General features: G+C 55.8%; 2 protein-coding genes across 2 annotated transcripts; both read right to left on the reverse strand.

Annotated features, from left to right (window-relative positions):
• Positions 1–4,820: 4,820 nt before the first annotated feature.
• Positions 4,821–7,737, reverse strand: KRT16 (keratin 16). Its single transcript, XM_036069121.2, has 8 exons — positions 7,132–7,737; positions 6,580–6,662; positions 6,299–6,455; positions 6,043–6,204; positions 5,826–5,951; positions 5,304–5,524; positions 5,175–5,221; positions 4,821–5,070 (listed from the first exon to the last, which is right to left on the reverse strand). The coding sequence occupies exons 1-8, from the start codon at positions 7,651–7,653 to the stop codon at positions 4,973–4,975; spliced, it is 1,416 nt and encodes a 471-aa protein (XP_035925014.2). The 5' UTR covers positions 7,654–7,737; the 3' UTR covers positions 4,821–4,972.
• A 6,248-nt stretch (positions 7,738–13,985) lies between these two features.
• On the reverse strand, positions 13,986–19,247 carry KRT17 (keratin 17). The gene is made up of 8 exons (XM_036069122.2): positions 18,636–19,247; positions 17,496–17,578; positions 16,932–17,088; positions 16,147–16,308; positions 15,402–15,527; positions 15,089–15,309; positions 14,957–14,982; positions 13,986–14,199 (listed from the first exon to the last, which is right to left on the reverse strand). The coding sequence occupies exons 1-8, from the start codon at positions 19,077–19,079 to the stop codon at positions 14,105–14,107; spliced, it is 1,314 nt and encodes a 437-aa protein (XP_035925015.2). The 5' UTR covers positions 19,080–19,247; the 3' UTR covers positions 13,986–14,104.
• Between the last annotated feature and the right edge of the window lie 1,155 nt (positions 19,248–20,402).

The raw sequence follows: 20,402 nt of genomic DNA on the forward strand, positions 1-20,402 counted from the left end.
CATTCTTTGCAGATGATATGATACTTTACATGGAAAACCCAAAAGACTCCACCCCAAAACTGCTAGAACTCATACAGGAATTCAGTAAAGTGGCAGGATATAAAATTAATGCACAGAAATCAGTTGCATTTCTATACACCAACAACAAGACAGAAGAAAGAGAAATTAAGGAGTCAATCCCATTTACAATTGCACCCAAAACTATAAGATACCTAGGAATAAATCTAACCAAAGAGGCAAAGAATCTGTACTCAGAAAACTATAAAATACTCATGAAAGAAATTGAGGAAGACACAAAGAAATGGAAAAACATTCCATGCTCGTGGATTGGAAGAACAAATATTGTGAAGATGTCAATGCTAACTAGAGCAATCTACACATTTAATGCAATCCCTATCAAAATACCATCAACTTTTTCCAAAGAAATGGAACAAATAATCCTAAAATTTCTATGGAACCAGAAAAGATCCCGAATAGACAGAGGAATGTTGAAAAAGAAGAGCAAAGCTGGTGGCATCACAATTCCGGACTTCAAGCTCTATTACAAAGCTGTAATCATCAAGACAGTATGGTACTGGCACAAAAACAGACACATAGATCAATGGAACAGAATAGAGAGCCCAGAAATGGACCCTCACTCTATGGTCAACTAATCTTCGACAAAGCAGGAAAGAATGTCCAATGGAAAAAAGACAGTCTCTTCAACAAATGGTTTTGGGAAAATAGGAGAGTCACATGCAGAAGAATGAAAGTGGACCATTTTCTTACACCACACACAAAAATAGACTCAAAATGGATGAAAGACCTAAATGTGAGACAGGAGTCCATCAAAATCCTAGAGAACACAGGCAGCAACTTCTTCGACCTCAGCCGCAGCAACTTCTTCCTAGAAACATCACCAAAGGCAAGGGAAGCAAGGGCAACAATGAACTATTGGGACTTCATCAAGATAAAAAGCTTTTGCACAGCAAAGGAAACAGTCAACAAAACCAAAAGACAACCGACAGAATGGGAGAAGATATTTGCAAATGACATATCAGATAAAGGGCTAGTATCCAAAATCTATAAAGAGCTTATCAAACTCAACACCCAAAGAACAAATAATCCAATCAAGAAATGGGCAGAAGACATGAACAGACATTTCTCCAAAGAAGACATCCAAATGGCCAACAGACATATGAAAAAATGCTCAACATCACTCAGCATCCGGGAAATACAAATCAAAACCACAATGAGGTATCACCTCACACCAGTCAGAATGGCTAAAATTAACAGGTCAGGAAACAACAGATGTTGGCAAGGATGTGGAGAAAGGGGAACCCTCCTACACTGTTGGTGGGAATGCAAGCTGGCGCAGCCACTCTGGGAAACAGTATGGAGTTTCCTCAGAAAGTTGAAAATAGAGCTACCATACAACCCAGCAATTGCACTACTGGGTATTTACCCCAAAGATACAAATGTAGTGATCCGAAGGGGTACGTGCACCGCAATGTTTATAGCACCAATGTCCACAATAGCAAAACTATGGAAAGAGCCCAGATGTCCATCAACAGATGAATGGATAAAGAAGATGTGGTATATATATACAATGGAATATTGTGCAGCCATCAAAAAAAACAAGATCTTGCCATTTGCAACGACGTGGATGGAACTAGAGGGTATTATGCTGAGCAAAATAAGTCAATCAGAGAAAGACATGTATCATATGATCTCACTGATATGAGGAATTCTTAATCTCAGGAAACAAACTGAGGGTTGCTGGAGTGGTGGGGGGTGGGAGGGATGGGGTAGCTGGGTGATAGACATTGGGGAGGGTATGTGCTATGGTGAGCGCTGTGAATTGTGTAAGACTGATGAATCACAGACCTGTACCTCTGAAACAAATAATATATTATATGTTAAAAAGAAAAGAAGATAGTAGGAAGGGAAAAATGAAGGGGGGGATATTGGAGGGGAAGATGAACCATGAAAGACTATGGACTCTGAAAAACAAACTGAGGGTTCTAGAGGGGAGGGGGTGGGGGATGGGTTAGCCTGGTGTTGGGTATTGAAGAGGGCACATATTGAATGGAGCACTGGGTGTTATACGCAAACAATGAATCATGGAACACTACATCAAAAACTAATGATGTAATGTATGGTGATTAACATAACATAATAAAGTAAAATTTAAAAAATAAAAATAAAAGTGACAGGTGAATTAATTAACAACAGAGATTTTTAAAAGATAATACTCAAAGTTGGTGAGCAGGTTTTGAAATAGGCACTCTCGTTCCCTGCTGGTAAAATATGTAAATTGGTACCACTTCTCTTGAAATCAATTGGACAGTACAAGTCAAGATCCTTAAAACATTCATTATCTTCTCACCTAGTAATTATACTTCTGGGAATCAAGTCTAAGAAAATAATGCAAAATATTTATAAAAGCTTTATGCAGAACGATGTTATTGCTGTAATATTTTAATTGCAACAACAACAAAAAAAAACAGTGGAAACAGCATTGAAATGTATAACACTTTTAATAACACAAGGAAGTGTTTCTCTTAAAATATTAATAAAAACTGAATGCAAAATGATATAGTGTGATTGTAGATAGGTAGATAGATGATTAGATAGATAGATAGATAGATAGATAGATAGATAGATAGATATAGTTAGTTAGTTAGATAGATAGATGATAGACAGACCTGTAATATATATACATGAAAGAAACTCACCAAAATGTTATTAGTGGTTGCCTTTGGGTATTGGGATTTGGGATTCAATCTGAATCATAACCTCACTTATGGCCCAGAAGACAGGATCGTTGACCATAAATAAGGAGACATGTTTGCTCAACAACCAAAAATAATCATGCATTACAGAGTGATGAATCAAGCTCAGCAGCCTTGAAAGATGAAAAATATTTTGCCATGTAAAGCAGGGACTTCGGAGGTTAAATGTGTCATTTATCACCACCCCTCTAAGCACCTCTAAAATTAGTGTTAATGGATAAAACCTGTATTGGATGAAGAGAACAGGAGAAGGGATTACAGTGACAAAATCTCGGAATCTAGAAAATAAATAAAAAAGTAATCTTGGTACTTTCCCAGGGAGAAGCCAAGAAGCAAGCAGATTCACACAGCAGGACCCTGGAAGCCTCTGGAATAGGAGCCACCAGGCACCTCTGAAGGTGGAGGGCAGGTGGGCTAGAAACAGGAGGATAAATGGGTCAAAAGTCTGTATAAAAAGCAGGGATACCTCCATAGCCCCTTTCTATCCCAACCTCACTTAATGCCAACCACTCCTCCTTTACCTCAGGAGAAACTGGAGGTGTACTCTGGAGAATTTACCAGAGGGACTAAACCCTGAGGGAGCAAGCACAGCTTGGGTAAGGGTGGGGTAATAAACTGACTTAAGTCAGATTAACAGACTGAAACACTCTCAGTCCCCTTCCTCCACATAGTTTCCTGAAAGTTGGTAGCTTTTCATAGGCCAGGCAGGAAATTAGAGGCATCCTTCCTGAGGAAGACCCTACCCAAGAGAAAAGCCTAAAGATACTGACATTTGAGGTCCCCCAATAAAAACAGCGTATTCACCAGATTATTCTATAGTGAGACTCAGCAGGGGAAAAACCCCCCTGCTGTACACATACACACTCACTTTCCAATCAGCTTCTTAGTGACTTACTCTTAAATATTAACCAAAGATCAAGAACCACAGACATTTGAGGGAAGCCTCTGGCATAAAGGACAGAGATAAGACAAACCAGGAAAAAGGCAGCTGAGAGGAAACAGAAATGATGATGGAAATGGAAGAATTGTTAAAGCCATGAAATATTGTGTCTTGAAACAAGAACAAGAGACTATTCTTTTAAAAAGTATCCAGAGTTACTAAAATGTATCCAATTTTTAAAAAACTAAATAATAAGATTGGATAGCAAAGTTTAGGAAAATCTCAGAAAGTCAAAAAAAAAAAAAAAGAGAGAGACAGAAGTCAGATGAAAAATAGAATGAAATACATAGGAAAAAGAAGAGTTCCAGAAAGAGAGAAAATGGAGGGGAGGAAATCATGAAATAAATAGAAAATTTCCTGGAAATTTTCTGAAGAACATGAATTTCTATGCTGAAAGATGCTGCCACGTGCCCAATCCAACAGATCCAACACAGCCACATGGAGGCAGAACATGTGATATTGTAGCCTGCTAGAGAGCAAGAGAAGAGCCTAAAAGCTCTGGGGGAAGGGGTAGGAATCGGATAGCATCCAATATCTAGAATCAAAACAGCATTAGACTTCTCAGTAGCAACACTGGAAACCAGGAAATAGTGACACAATACCTTCAAAGTGCTGAGGGAAAATTATTTGCAACCTGGAATTCCATACCCAGCCAAATTATCCATCAAGAATGGGAGTAGACTAATGATGTTTTCAGACATGAAAAGTCTACGCATCCTGTCTCAGGAAATTGCCAGAGGATGTGTTTCACTAAAATGAAGAGGGAAGAAAAGAAGAAGGGAGACAGACCCAGTGTGAACCACAGTCACACCTCTTACTATCTTGCATGACCTTTTCCAAGTTACTCAACCTCTGAATGGCAGGGTTGTCTCCATTCCAAAACAGGCCTGACCACACCCACAGGGTGGCTGTCAACACAGGGAAGCTCCTTCCCATCCTGTGTCCCACCTCCCACGCCCTTGCTAGTAGAGGGTTCTTCTAGGAAGACCCTACCAGGGCTTCTGAGCTTTGCTGTTTCCTGGACTCCTCGGCTGTGAGGTCCCAGGAGGTCCCTGGGAGACACCTTCAGCCCCCTCCCATTAGTTCAAGAACAGAGACCACACAGGTTTGCATCAACCAGAAAGTCAGCTTTATTAGCCCACCACCAGCGGAGGGGAAGGGGAGACAGATAGAAACCGCGCTGGGAGAACAGGGCCCTGGCCCAGGCCTTCAGGAGGTTGGGGCCGGCGGGTGGGCAGGAGGCTCTAGAAGAGGCAGCTCAGTGCTTGGAGCTCTGGCCCTGGTTGAAGCTGGATAAGCCCTGCTCCTTGAGGATGGGCCGGGTCTGGTGGCCGGAGGAGGAGGAGGAGGAGAAGACTGTGGGAGAGAGGGGAGGGAGTGAGAAGGGCATTGGGAGCTAAGAGGCCCCACACAGGGAGGGCTGGGGTCTCTGGGGCGCCCAGGACCCTCAGGAGCCTTACCATTGTGGGAAGAATAGGAATGGCTGGACGCTTGCTGGGAGGAAAGGCTGTGGGGAGAAAAGGCAAAGCGGTTAGATGTGCTGGGAGCGCAGAGGGGCTGGAGGGGGGTGGAGGGGGCTGGGCACTCACTGGGCATCCTCGCCCTCCAGCAGGCGGCGGTAGGTGGCGATCTCCTGCTCCAGCCGTGTCTTCACGTCCAGCAGGATATTGTATTCGTGGTTCTGCTGCTCCATCTCGCAGCGCAGCTGGGACAGCTGCTCCTCCACGTTGCCAATCAGGTCCTGGATCTGGGCCAGCTGCATGCAGTAGCGGCCTTTGGTCTCCTCCAGGCTGCTCTCCAGGGATGCTTTCTGTGAGCGGGAGAAAGAAAGTCAACAGAGGTGGTCACTATTGTCCCCCCAGGCCTCTGGGCATGTTTCCTGAGAGGTATATGGATTGGGACTCCAACTGGGCTACTGGTGGGCCAGACAATGTGGAGGAAAGGTATTCCATTGTTCTGGGCCTTAATTTCTATGTCTATATAATGGATATAATGATCCCTCCAGGTCCACTCCTGGAATAAGAGAGGCAGAACTGTCTTGTGGCAGTGTTAAGGGCCTGGTGGCCCTTACTGGGGACTTGGGGACTGGGGCTGGGCGGGGTCCTTCATACCATGCTGAGCTGGGACTGCAGGTCAATCTCCAGGCCCTGGAGCACCCTCCGGAGCTCGGTCACCTCACGGCGGCCGCTCTGCACCAGCTCGCTGTTAGAGGCCACTTCTTTGTTCAGTTCCTCGGTCTGCGAGAAGAATGAAGAGCAGGTGTGAGACGCTCCAGAGGTGCTCCCTGGCTGGGCAGTCCTGCAGGAGGGCTGAGGACCTGAGCCCCACCTTGCTCAGGAACCAGGCCTCCGCGTCTCTGCGGTTCTTCTCCGCCATCTGCTCGTACTGGTCGCGCATCTCGTTCAGGATGCGGCTCAGGTCCACGCCAGGGGCAGCGTCCATCTCCACACTGACGTCCCCGCCAGTCTGACCCCGCAGGGCAAGCATCTCCTAGGAAGGGATGGCGGGAGGTGGTCAGCTCACCTGACCCCTTTCCTGGTTCCTGAACCAGCCTCTCGCAGCCAGGGGTCAGCAGCGGCCTCACCTCCTCGTGGTTCTTCTTCAGGTAGGCCAGCTCCTCCTTCAGGCCCTCAATCTGCATCTCCAGGTCGGTCCTGGCCAGGGTCAGCTCATCCAGCACCCGGCGCAGGCCGTTGATGTCGGCCTCCACGCTCTGGCGCAGGGTCAGCTCATGCTCATACCTGGCAGGACAGAGGTCGGGGCATCAGGCTCCACCTGGGAGGCTTCTGAGGCTCAAGACCAACGGTCCCACTGCTTGCCTCCTGCCCTCTGCCCTGCACGCAGCCCGCCACGGTGGTTGCTCACTTGGTCCTGAAGTCATCAGCTGCCAGCCTGGCATTGTCGATCTGCAGGATGGGCTGAGCGTTCTCGATGGTGGCAGCGATGATCTACAGAGAGGGTGGAAGGACAGGCCTGTTAGCCAAGACTCCACTGCTCAGGGGGGAAGAGCAGAGAGGGGAGAAAGGTAGCTCCCCAAACTTGAGGGTCTCCTAGCTGGCAGGTCAGGCCCTCCGGCCAGCCTGGGTGTCTTTTCCACCCAGCTCAGGGTGTGTGGAGGGATGCCCCCCAGTCTCCTGCTACCCCATCCTCCATCCCAGGCTGAGAGAAGTTGAGGGTACAATGCACACGGGCAGGGAATAAGAGAGTCAGGGCTCCAGTCCCAGCTCAGATACCTCAGTGCTGAAAAGGGACCCTCTGCCACCAATTCTGAGTGGCCTGTGTGGCCTCTCCCCCAAGGTGGGCTCAGTCTCCCTGTTTGTAAAATAAAGATGCTAGAAAGTGGTTTTCTAAGGGCCGCTGCAGCCATGACTTCTCTCAATGCTCTGCCCACCTGCGCCGCCCACCAGGCCCACACACCTTGCTCCGCAGCTCCTCGATGGTCTTGAAGTAGGGGCTGTAGTCCTTGGTCTCACTGGGCTGCTGCCTCTGGTACCAGTCGCGGATCTTCACCTCCAGGTCGGTGTTGGCCTCCTCCAGGGCGCGCACCTTGTCCAGGTAGGAGGCCAGGCGGTCGTTGAGGTTCTGCATGGTGAACTTCTCGTTGCCGGAGAGGAGGCTGCCATCGCCACCGCCGAAGCCCCCGCCGAAGCCCCCGCCGAAGCCAGCACCAAGGCCACCACCGTATCCTCCACCAAAGCAGCTACCCAGGCCCCCCCCGAAGCTGCTGCTGCTGCTGAAGCCGCCGCCGTAGCCGCCCCCCAGGCCGCAGGCCCCCCCGGAGGAGTAGCGGGAGGTGGAGACCGACAGGCCCCTGTAGGCGCTGGGGGCCCGGCAGGAGCCTCCGGCCAGGACAGAGGACATGCGGCTGGAGCCACCGCCGATGCCACAGGAGCCCTTCATGGAGCTGGAGGAGGTGAACTGGCGGCTGCAGGTGGTCATGGTAGAGGAAGGAGGTGAGTGAGCGAGCGAGCGAGTCAGCAGAGGAGAGAAAGGTGCTCAGGAAGGCTGGGAAGATGCTGGGGCTGCTCAAACCCCAAGAACCTTTTATAGGCACTGGGCAGGCGGGGCCTCCCAACTGCTGACTTGCGGGCTCCCCTGCGGATTTCGTCACTCCAGGTCCCGTCCAACTCCCCACTCCGGATCAGGATTATTCAGCCTGGGGTCGACTCACTTCACTGGGTGCCGCTTGAGTTCCCACCCAGCTCTGGGGGTGTGGGGCCGAGAGAAAAACACACACAAACGCGAGTCGGTCGTGACTCAGGCTGGGCGGCGGGAACCCGGCTCTCCGTTCCTGGAGCCTCAGGGGCCAGCGGGGCCTTGGCACAGGCAGGCTGTGGCAGCCGCGTCCCCAGGCAGTGAGTCAGCCCATGACGGACTCCCTGCCCCACGGGACAGCCTTGGCGGCAAAAGGCCGCAGCAATCGTGCCGGCCCGGGGCTGTCTCGGGCTGTGCGGTGGGGTCCTACGTGCCCGGCGCTGGACAGGAGAGCTGGGGTCGTCGTTTCACTCCGCTTTGCACGCTCTGTGGCCTGAGAGCCCTTGCCTCCCCTCTCTGGGCCTCGGTTTCCCCTCAGCGAAGTGACAAAGGCTGGACTGGGTGATCTCGGAGTCCTTTCTCATTCTAAAAATTCTCCGACTCTCTTTCCCTTATTGGATCAATCCCAGTTTCAGAGGCTGCCTTTGAGCCCCCAGGTCCTCAGAAGTGTTGGGTACCATGGACGCAGCATGTACCATTGAGCGTCCCACTCTGCCCCTTACAAGCCATGCAGCATAGGCAGTCAGTCTTGGGCCTCAGTTTTCTCATCTGTAAAAGGGGAGGACACACCACAGAAGAACATGCACACAGGACCACACTGGCAACTCCCCAACGGTGGCCCTGCCCCCAGGTTCCCCATCCTTCCTTTGCAGCCAGCTGCCCCCTCCTGCCTCCTCACACCCACCTCTGCACTCTGGCACCTCCCTCCCACAACCCTGCCCTCTCCTCTGTACCCTAATACTCCCACCTTTTGAGCAGTCCATCCCCAATGCATTGCCCTACTTAATCATGGATGCCCACCATAAACTGCAGTGGGAGGGAGTCCCCCCCCTGCCAGTAGTGCCATGTGTGACCCCTGACCCCACCAGGGACCCCCGAGTTCCCACACTGGATCCAGGGCTCCATTCCCAAGTTTTCTTTTGAGGATCCACAGATTCCAGGCTGGTCGTTCAGTGGACGAGAGGGTCATTGTATACCATGCTGGGGTATTGTCTGGAGTGCTCTATGTGTACCACACAATTCCATGAGGGGCAATATTCCTGCCACAGATTCATAGATGAGGCAGCTGGGAGGTTAAGGGGGCTTCCCAAGACCCCAGTCAAGGGGGAGCTGAGGTTTGGACCCCTGCCTGTCTGCTTGTTCAGTCCGAGCCCTTCCCACCATCCTGAGCCACCTCTCTCTCTATGTGTTGCCAATATGCATGATTGTCCTGAATTAGCCCTGTGAAGTGGGGAGGAGAGAGGGAGAACCAGAGAGAGGGGGTGATTCGCCCAAAGTCATTCGGCTTTAAGAACCCCGGGCTCAGGATGTCTCCACTCACCCATGATGCTTTGCAGGCTGGGACCAGGTAAGTCCATTCTCATTTACCTCCCCACAGTGCCTGGAGTGAGCTTTGCCCACGGTGGGCATGACCTTGGCCTGAAGGCTGGAGGCAGGATTGGGGGGTGGGGATCTAAATCCCAAAACAGAAGCGTCCTCAGTCAGGGTGCTCTGGAGGGTGACCCACAGAACTGGCCACTGTCCTTGCTCTAAAGTGCCTCTGTGGGCTTGCCTCAGCCCGGGCGCTGCTGGGTGATACTACGGGAACCGAGGCACAGGAAATTCTGTCTCAGCACCTCGCGCCCTGCCAGTCATTCAGCTTGTAGGAACAGGGCCCAGCGGTCTGAGCAGAGCTGGTGCCCAAGACACACCTCCAGGGCCAGGTTTGGGACACAGAACCCGATACTCCCCTTCCCAGCCCCCAAAATGGGCCAAATGGGTCCTAGAATCTTGGACAAAACCCCTGCCATCCCAGGTGTCAAGACCTGGAGTTCAGGTCCAACCACAGACTCATCACCCTCAGAACGAAAAATGACCTTTGAGGCCACCAAAGGCAACCAAGCCCCAAGCAGAGAGAGTGAAAGACTTGTCCCAGGTTAAATAGCACAGAAACGGGAGCAGCAACTTGAACCCGGCTCTGGCACAGCTCCTGAGGTTCACAGGGACTATCCCCGGGGTCTCTGGGAGCTCCTCCCTCTCTGCCTCAGCACGCTCTCCACCTCCCTCCCTTCCGATTGGAGCCCTGCCCCTTCCACCGCTCCTGGAGTCCGGGTGGCATTACACACAGGCCCAGCACTGATGGCTGGGGATCCACGTGGGCTCAGAAGCTACAGGAAGTTGCCGACCAACCCATCAAACCACTCAGACAACACCGCAGACCCAGCACCCACCGTGTGCCTGGCACCCAGGGCATGGGGGGCGGGGAAGATGATGACACAGTCTCTGACCTTGGAACCCACCATGTGACCCGGGAGAGAAAGCTGAGGCCGGGAATAGAGCACTGTGTGGCAGGAAACCCCGGTGTGCTTGGCCCACAGAACGCAGCTGGATAAGCGTTCCCCGACCCTGAGGCTCAACAGGAAAGGAGGGAGACCCTGAGGCTCAGCAGGAAAGGAAGGAGTAATCGGGAGAGGCTCCGGCTGGGCCTCAGAAGATCTGAGCCGGCAGAGAAGGAGCAGGGGGCATTTATTCCATGCCAGAGAGGCGAGCCTGCCCAGGGTTGCTGAGAGCCAGGATCACTAGGTCTGCGGGCACAGGGACTCCCACCAAACTGGCAGCCCTCCGGGCTGTGGGTTCTTTCCCCCACCCGGGCCTCTTTCCTCTCTCCTTCACCCGCCCCATCTCAGATGTGAGGTCATCTCATACCTGAGTTGGCTGGGAACTATTACAGGCAGGCCTCAACATGCAGTGATTCCCCAACCTGACTGATCACCAGGATCCCCATACCGATTCCCGACCTGCTCTGACCCACTGTTTCAGCATTGCCCCGGACAAGCCTAATGGTGGGGACATTTTACAAGCTCCAGGGGAATTCTGCTGACCAGCCAGGCTGGGAAGCAGGAGGCAGCCTGGGGGGAGGAGGGAAAGAGGGGGAGGCCCTAAGGAGACTGAGGGGAGAGAGGGGGCTGCTGCAGGGTCCCCAGCCCATGGGGCTTCGGGGCAGGGTGAAGAAAGAGAAGATCCCCAATGAGCCAGGACAGAGCGGCAAGCAGGAGCCAGATCTGGGCTGGACACTCAGATACAAAGAACCAAGCAGAGAGGCCCTCAGGGCATACTTATGGACAACCCCAGTACTGTGTGGCCAGGCCATGATGGGGCTCAGGGGGCCTGCAGGGAGGGGGCAGGCTCCCTGGGAGTGAACAAGTGTCCCCAGTCCGGGCTCTGGCCCCACGATCGGCCCCAGGATCTGGGTAAATCTGTGAGTGCCAGATGGCAGGTGGTCCTGTCAACTCCCCCCGTGTTTCATGCCCCCCTTCCAAAGGTGGGGGCTATCACAGCCCATCACACTGGTCTGCACAACCAAGGGGCCCTCAGGGGAAACTGTTCCCTCAGGGGGACCCTCAGCGGAACCAGATCGAGCTCGGTCACAGTCCCTCTGTTCTCCTCAACCTCCTACCCACCCTGCATAAGGACAGCAGGAGTATTGTCAGCCCCACCACCTCTAAACTGAGGTCCTCCAGGGTCCCTCCAGGCCAGGGCATGTGTCTCCTTGCGCCCAGGCCCAGTGCGGAAGCACAGAGTGACGCCGTGTCCTGGACAGAGTGTTACTGCCACATGGTCTCCTTGCAGAAGGCGCTGCGGGCTCGCACTGTCAGGGTGTGGGCGTGGCAGAGGAAGAGTCACAGGGTCTGGCTGCGGCTGGCCCTGGGCCTGGAAATCAGGTGTGTGTGTCCATCACATGAGAGTGGGTAAGGCCGCGCTGAGGGCGGTTACAGACCTCACTGATGGGGGTGAAATATTTCGTGCAGGGCGATGGGTGGATGTGGATGAACTGTGGAGTCCCACAGCTGGGTCCCCCAGTCCAGCCACAGGCACACGTCCCCAGCAGCCTGGGTTGGCTCAGGGTGCCTGGACAAAAAAATTCCAGCCACCAAAATTCCCCACACCATCCCCAAGGGTCCCCAAGGGGACTACAGGTCTCAGCCCCCAGTCACTCCTTCCTGTGGCCCTACCTGCCCAGGTGTGGCTGAGCATTCCTAGAAAGAGTGGGGCTTCCACTCTCTGGACCCAGGACCATCCCCTGGGGACCCCCATCGTCCTGAGCCCCACCTTGAGCCACCTTGTGGACAAGGGCTTCTTCCCCAGCAGAAGGGCACAGTCCAGGGCTATCTCTGACCACTCCCCCACTGTGACCCCTCCCCACTCAACCCATCAGTAGGGGTGGGCCCCCAGAATCTGCAGGGAGAGAAGGCCCCTGCCTGGGAGCCTGGGGCAGGGCAGGAGGTGGGGGCTCTCCTCTACTCTTCCCAGCACAACCCAGACAAGGGCTGAGTCACGGATCCTTGGAGCCTCAGTGTCCCTGTCCACACAATGGGGCACTTCTTCCCAGACCCTCCCCGCTTCCTGGGACTGTTGTTCAGATAAATGAGATCACCTCCAAATGAGCCATCCTCAACCCGGGGCTGGTTCTTCTGGTTGGGGCTGGAAGTGCAGTGGGGCCTGGTGGGAACAATACCTCTCCCTGCCTGCCCTCCTTCACTGCTGCACAGGCAGCTGGGAGACACCGGCCTCTGATGGAGCGGAGTCCGCACTCCCAGCCTGCTCTGAGCCCTGCGGTCGCCTCTGCAGACCCGGGCTCCGGACTCTAGCCGGTCACAGCCGGTCGTCCCTGCCACGGCAAGGAACTCGCTGTCCTCGTTGTCCCCAGGATCAGGGCTGGAAGGACCAACAGCTGGGGCTCATCTCTCGCCTCAGTTACTGTAGCCTCTGAGGTACGGAGCAGGCCTGGGACTTGTCCAAAGTCCCACACCTACCTGCTCACCTCACAGACCATGCTCTTATCACCACTAGTCCCCAGCCCTGCACCACCCCGCCCCCCAGGCAGCAGGGGCTCTGGCCGATCCTGCCCAGATCAGTCTCCAGGCAACAGGAGGGTCCTGGTCCGATTCTGCAACAGAAGAGAGCCCTAAGCCTGTCGGTGAATTGGGGTGGGGGCACCCTTCCTCTCATTAACCCCTTCCTCCCACCCCCACTTCCTGAAGAAAACCAGGAAGCCTCGCCCTGCCCAGTGGTTTCCAGATTTACTCAAAGGAAGACTTCCAGGTGTTGGGGCTCCTCCCCAGCTGGCTCATCGCCTGCCACCAGAGTGAAAGGGGCTGGGGCCCAGAGGGTCCTGGGAGGGTCTAGGGCAGGACCGACCCTCCGGTTTTCCCCGGGATGCAGTTTCCCACCCTCCCCCACCTCCAGGCTACCCAGGAGGGCGTGCTGCGCCCCACCCCACCCTGGCACACCCCCAGTGCCCCCATCCTGAGCAGCGGCTGAGCATTTGAGGAAATATCCCTGAGAGAGGCCCCACCCTTTCTCCCACACCTGCCTGGGGCCAACAACCTTCTCTAGAAGCAAGGTCTGCAGTTCATACTCCCGGGGTGAGGCAATGGGAGTACCCCTGGGGCCCACAAACCCCTTTGGGGGGGTTTCCTGAGACTCACAAAGGAATGTGGGCCCTAACCACCCAGCCTGCCTCCCCATCTTCCCTGTGCTCATGCCTCTTCCAGAAGGATTCTGACTCCCATCTTTGCCCACCCCCTGCCCCCTCTTGAAGAAGGGCATGTCCCACAGGACCTCAGAAGCAAGTGACTGGATGTGTCATCCTTTAGGACTCTGGCTCCCACGACATCTCCTTGGCCATTTATGGATGAGAAAATGGAGCTCAGCAAGGCAGAGCCACTGCCCAAGGTCATGGACCTACTTACAGGGCAAGAAAAGGTCACCTGAGACCTTCCCAGGTATGCTGGCCCCACCCAAAGTCTGGCACTGCCTGGACCACCCTCCCAAGGATCACTGACCCTTTGGAGATACAAAATGGCTCCCCAAGCTCTGCCCAGACCTACTTTTTACCATGATCCTAGATGACCCTTGACCTCCAAGTCAACAATAGTTGGTGTCTGCAGACTCCTCCCCCACTCTCAGTTTCTCCCCAGTTCACCCATTGCTCACTAGGGCCCACCTCAGTGGCCACAATCAGGACACATTCCATATCTGAATCAACAAGCTTTATTGGTCAGGCAGAGGGGTATGGGAAAGGGACTGAAGCCAGGAGCTGAGGGTGCAGGGCCAATGGGGAACTCTGGGGCGCTGGCCAGGGGGAGCAGAGTTCTCAGCGGGTGGTCTGGTGGACCTGCTCGCGGGAGGAGATGACCTTGCCATCCTGGACCTCTTCCACAATGGTGCGCACCTGGCGGGTGGTCATGGCTGCAGGAGACAGACCATCGGAGGTGGGCAGGGGCCCAGAGACCCTGGCTCAGCCCCCAGCCCCCTGAGTGGAGCCAGCTCTCTTTCCCACAGCCACTTGCTGTCCACGTTTCTGCTCACCTCTCAATATCACATCCAGACATGTGTCCCTCCTGCTCTTGCCACTCCCTCTTCCATCCCATCCCTGTGCCCCTGGATGAGTCTGGCCTCCCAGATGGCTGGTTTGATCCTGACCCACTGTGTCCTTCTGCAAGACTGGGCACTGCCCAGTGGAGTCTGTCTCCTGTCTCCCCCACCCCCAGACTGGGATCTCCAGGTATGCATCACCCCCGTTAGACTAGATACCCAGGGCCAGGGTCTTATCTTCCCCATCAGACTGAGATCTGGAGGACAAGGAGCATGTCCTTTCTCCCATCAGACTAGAGATCCCAGGGACAAGACTGCTTTTGCTCATCTGTAGGGTCTCAAGAACAAAGACCATGAGACTGTTTCCCTAATCTCCCCATCAGAAGAGGGTCTCCAGAGCTAGCACCGTGTGTCCCCATTAGACTAGGATCTCTAGGATAAGGACCATCTCTCTGCCCTGCCCCCTCATCCAATTCCCCTGAGCATCAACCCTGAGCCCTAACAGGTCCTTTCCCCCACCCCTGCTGAGGATCAGCCATCATTTCCTGGAGCTCCTGGGGACCCTCCCCAGCAATACGCAGATGGGTTGCCTGCCCCGTGCACCCCCAACCTCAGCTACCGAGATCCTTACGTTCTTTGGGCTTGTACTGAGTCAGGCTAGAAAAAAAAAAAAAAAGACAGAGAAGAGATTAGATTTGGGTCTGAGAGCTCCCCCCCACCCCAGGCCCCCAGCCCCGGCCCCCGGCCCTGGCCCCCAACTCACTGGGCATCCTCGCCCTCCAGCAGGCGGCGGTAGGTGGCGATCTCTTGCTCCAGCCGCGTCTTCACATCCAGCAGGATCTTGTATTCCTGGTTCTGCTGCTCCATCTCGCAGCGCAGCTGGGCCAGCTGCTCCTCCACGTTGCCGATCAGCCCCTGGATCTGGGCCAGCTGCATGCAGTAGCGGTTCTCTGTCTCAGCCAGGCTACCCTCCAGGGATGCTTTCTGCAAGGAGGCAGGAGGATCAGGGGTCAGCGAGAGTGGTCAGTGCCCCCTCCAGGGTCCCAGGTGCACCCCGAGCCTGGCAGCCCCCCTACCATGCTGAGCTGAGACTGCAGCTCGATCTCCAAGGCCTGCACAGTGCGCCGGAGCTCGGAGATCTCGCTCTTGCCACTCTGCACCAGTTCGCTGTTGGTGGCCACCTCACGGTTCAGCTCCTCCGTCTGCAGACAGGATACAGGATACTGCAGCGTTAGCTTGGGATCCCTTCTCCAAGTCAAACGACCCCATGGCCTCCATACGGTCAGCCCAGGGCCCATTCTGTGCCCAGACAGGCACCTGGGGCTCTCCTCACTCCCCACAACCCCCCTGGACGTGGTCACCTTCCTGACCTCCCCTGAGCCTCTCAGGCCTCCTCCCAAACCTGACTGTGGGAGCAGTGCCTTCTCACCAGCATCCCACTTCCCAAAGCTCAGAAATCTTTGAAATGATGTGAAGCTTTATCTTTAGTTCCTCTAAGTAGAAGGCATTAGAACAGGCAACTTGAGGACCAGCCAGGATATCAACCAGTCCCTTGGTGCCAGTTCATAACCTCTTAGAGAGGTGGAAGCTCTTGGGGTCTTTACCCTCTGGCTTTATTCCTTTAGTCCTTTACTCTCCACCCACCCCCAGATCCCAGCTTTGGCCAAGCTCCTGGCCTGTTAATGCAATAGGTGATCCTGTGAGGTCCATGTGGCTCACTGAGATAGGGCACCCCAAGATGCCAGGTACTAGGCATCAGCCGGGACTCAGTCCTTGCCCCCTATACCCTGAGAGAGGCCTCTGGCCTGCAGCAGCCCCCACCTTGCTGAAGAACCAGTCCTCGGCATCCTTGCGGTTCTTCTCCGCCATCTTCTCGTACTGGTCACGCATCTCAGACAGGATGCGGCTCAGGTCCACGCCGGGGGCAGCGTCCATCTCCACGTTGATCTCACCACCCATCTGGCCTCGCAGGGCATTCATCTCCTATGGGGGAGGGGGTTGTGGGTGTGGGCATTCAGGCCCGTCCTGATCTCTTACTTCCAACCCTTCCCAGGCAAGCTCTCCAGACCCCTCCCAAGGAGCCCTCCTTCGCTCTGCCTATCCTCTGCCCTCTGCCCCTCTTGTTGACTCTTGTTCGTTTGCTCTGTATGGGCTCTGCCTCCACCATCAGTCTGGGGGTTCCCTGAGGAGAGGTTCATGTCTCCCCCATTAGACCAAGGGCTCTCCAAAGATAAAATCTAATTCTTAGGCCTGTACCCCTAAAATATCCCCTCTAATTCCCAAACATCCACATAGGGTCCAGGTCCAAAGGTTTGACCTGGAACAGAGACCTCCTCACTTATCCCTTGTCCTCATGAGGGAGGCCAGGATGGGCAGAAGAGGTCTCTGTGGACCCTGGGAGGGTCCCCAGAGGCAGGGCAGCAAGGTGGTACATGGAGGAGGCTACCCTGCATGGGGACCAAGGCTCCGCAGACAGGGTAGCCCTGTAAGGCAACCAACCCTGGAGCACCTGCTCTGTGCTCTTCCCACGGTCTCAGCCTTGGTGCAGCCCCAGAGCCCTGCCACCCCCTCCGCAGCCTCTTTGACCTCCTGCCCCACCGCCTCACCTCCTCATGGTTCTTCTTCAGGTAGGCCAGCTCTTCCTTGAGGTTCTCGATCTGCATCTCCAGGTCGGCTCTGGCCAGGGTCAGCTCATCCAGCACCCTGCGCAGGCCATTAGTGTCGGCTTCCACGCTCACCCGCAGGGCCTGCTCTGTCTCAAACCTGCAAAAGGAACCAGAGACTTCGTCTTGATGCTAGGACGTGCAGGTCCATGTCCTGGCCAGCACCTGGCCTCTGCCAGGGCTCTAAGAGCTTGGGAGGGTTGATGGGGGGTGGAGAGGGGGGTCGTGGAGTGGAAGCATATTGCAGCCCCATGGCCCTGGGACCACGCAGGGCAAGGCCCCACCCCCACCCAGCTTCCTGCATCTCTCCTCTGCCTCCTGCCTCCCATCCGCCTCCCATCCACCTCCCTGCCTAAGCCCATGACCTTCAGAATCTGCTGCATTTGCCACATGCATGACTAAGAGGTGGACTCCCCCACCCCTAGCTCCTAGCCCTTGCCACAGCAACTGTGGTCCCGGGGTGGGGAGGGGTGCCCGGGTTCCTCCCAGCCCGCTGGCTAGGCTCACTTGGTCCGGAAGTCATCAGCGGCCAGGCGGGCATTGTCAATCTGCAGGAGGATGTTGGCGTTGTCCACAGTGGCCGTGAGGATCTGGGGAGACGTGAAAGCGGTAAGGTCACTGGTAGGGAGTAGCTCAGCCCAGACCAGGGATATGAGATGGAGCTTCCTGCCAGGAGGCCAGGATGTGGCTGCCTTCTCCAGGAGGACTCCTTTCCTGCCCAGCCTCTCACTTTTACCAGGAGTTAATCGTTGGCAGAGGTGGAGCCAACCCGAGTCTGATGGGCCGAAATTTGCCTTTTCTCCCCCCAGGACCTGCCTCCCCCCAACACGGACCCCTCAACTAGAGCAGGCAACCGGCTGGGGTGCCCAGCTAGGAAGAGAAGAAAGGCCCCCGGGGGCAGAAGTTGTCCTAGAATCCCAGACAGAGATGGGGAGGTGAACAACCCCCTCATTTTACAGCTGGGGAGATGGTGCCCAAGAGACTCCTCCAGAAGGGACCCTACAGGACCCCTCACCAAAGAATAGTTCCAAATCAGAAGTCATGACCCCTGCTAGGCCCTAACCCCAGACTCCAGCAAGCAGCTCTGCCCTTGGAGGTTTGCTGAGCCCCATTCTTGAGGGGACAGTGGGAGGGATGGGGAAGCCACAAAAATCCCTAAATAAGGCACACACAGGCCTTCCTGAGTTCCCGCCCCCTCTCTCCACCTCCTCCTCCCAGCAGGTCCCATCAGGAACTCACTAGACGCCTCACCCCACCATCCCTCTCTTGCTTCAAGAAGAGAGGTACCCACAAATCTGGCCGCCCCATGGGCCCAGCCTCTACGTGCATCCACTCGTCTTATCCTACAATTACATGAGGGGGTGGCAACAAGCCCCACGATGAGGAAATTGAGGCTCAAAGGAGATCCATGAGGCCTGCTTGTCCCTGGCCCAGCTGCTGCACCCCAAAAAGAGGAATGTGGACCACACGGTGGCTCCAATGTGGGCTCCCAGCGGCCAAACCAGCCAGAGCCATGCTGTCTTCGGCTCCCTGAGACCCTGTGGCAGCCCTCCCCCCGGGCTGACTCCAGGCCGTGGTCAAGGGCCCGAGATGGGAGAGGAGAAGGCGTGCTCCCCCCACAGGCCCTGTCCCACCAGCAGGCCCTACCTTGTTCTTCAGGTCCTCGATAGTCTGGTAGTAGGGGCTGTAGTCACGGGCAGGCCCCGGGGCCTGCTTCTGGTACCAGTCGCGGATCTTCACCTCCAGCTCGGTGTTGGCCTCCTCCAGGGCACGCACTTTGTCCAGGTAGGAGGCCAGACGGTCGTTGAGGTTCTGCATGGTGGCCTTCTCCCCGCCCCCCAGCAGCCCGTCGACAGCCCCGAAGCCGCCCGCAAAGCCACTGCCAGAGCCGAAGTTGTAGCAGCTGGAATAGCTGCCTCCCCCGAAGCCGCCGCCCAGGCCCCCCGCGGACCCCAGCCTGCAGGAGCCGGCCCCCAGGCCGCCCGACAGCCGGCAGGAGGTGCGGGACGAGCCGCCCCCCAGGCCGGAGGAGCCCTTGATGGAGCTGGAGGAGGTGAACTGGCGGCTGGTGGTGGTCATGGTGGTGGTCATGGTGGCGGCAGCTGGCACGGAGCAGGAGGGCTAGAGAGGAGCGAGGCCTGAGGTGCGAGTTGCAGCTGGCGCCCGCCCGGCTCCTTTATAGGCCGCCAGGTGGGCGTAGCGATTACAACAGGCTCGCTCCTCTGTTTCCATTCCCCTGAGCTTTCATCACCCCTGGCTGCCCGCCAGCTCCCGGGTGGCTGTGGGCCCCCTCCCCTCCCACCATCGGGCCTTTGCCTCACTTCTCCGAGCCCTGGTGCTGGGTGTCTGCATGTGAGGCTGCGTGTCTCTGGTCTCAGGCCTGTCACTTGTGATTCAGGTAGGCCCTCCAGCTATGCTTTCCCATGACCTAATACGGAGAAGAGGAGAGGCAGGACGTCACCGTCACCAGGCCCTCCCAGGCAGCTGCCACCCTAGCCCGGCCCACCTGGCCCCTGTGTCTGGTGGGGAAACCGGTTTGGGAACCAGGCAGCCCCCAGCCTGAGGCCACTCTCCTCCACCACGCACCACACCACACGCAGTCCTGGCCCTGGGCAGGCGGCCGGGGAGGCAGTGAGGACCGAGACCCTGTCCCGCCTTGGAAACTGGACCTAAACCCACTGGGCTCACCACACAATACAGTGCCTCTCAGGTTACCACCCCATTTTACAGATAAGGAAACTGGGGCTTAGAGACGGATAGGGCCCCACTGCCCCCACCTAACTGCAGAACGGGGCTGGTGGGGCTACTGCCTCCTTCATCCCCCACTCTGCCCCAGCACCCGGCACTCCCCCGGGGCCCGGCACACTGCCCCCGCCCTCTGCAGAGCCCTGACCCCAGCGAAACACGCCAGGAGTTAGGATTCCATCCGCCCAGTTTTCTGACACTGCCCCTATCCCCGGAAAGCCCGGTGACCCAGCCTCTGCCTCTAACCTTTCCCCACCACCCTACTGTAGGGGAGTGTCCTGGGCCACGGCGGGCAAAGAAGAGTGTGGCTGTAGTTGGAGACCCGGCAGGCTGGGAGGAGAGCATCCTGGTAAAAGGGGACTGGAAAAACGGTGAGGGCCATGTCACCTGCCACCCTCCTTACCCCTCCTGTGCCCGAAGAGGCCTCAGGGTGAGGTGAGGGGCATATACCTCAAGTCCCGGCCACCTGGAAATGCAAAGGACGGACTAAGGGTCTTCCTGAGAACCCCCAGCCGGTCTCCTCCCCCGAAACCTCCCCCAGAGGCCCACCCAGGCCCCTAATGGGGCCCCTCAATATGGGCCCTGCATCACCCACAGCCCCGCGCTGCCCTGCCCACCACTCCCAGCCTGGCCCTGGGTCCCAGGGTCCCCGCAGGCCTGCTGGATGGA

Source organism: Halichoerus grypus, chromosome 2, assembly GCF_964656455.1.
Source record: "Halichoerus grypus chromosome 2, mHalGry1.hap1.1, whole genome shotgun sequence".
NCBI lineage: Eukaryota > Metazoa > Chordata > Mammalia > Carnivora > Phocidae > Halichoerus > Halichoerus grypus.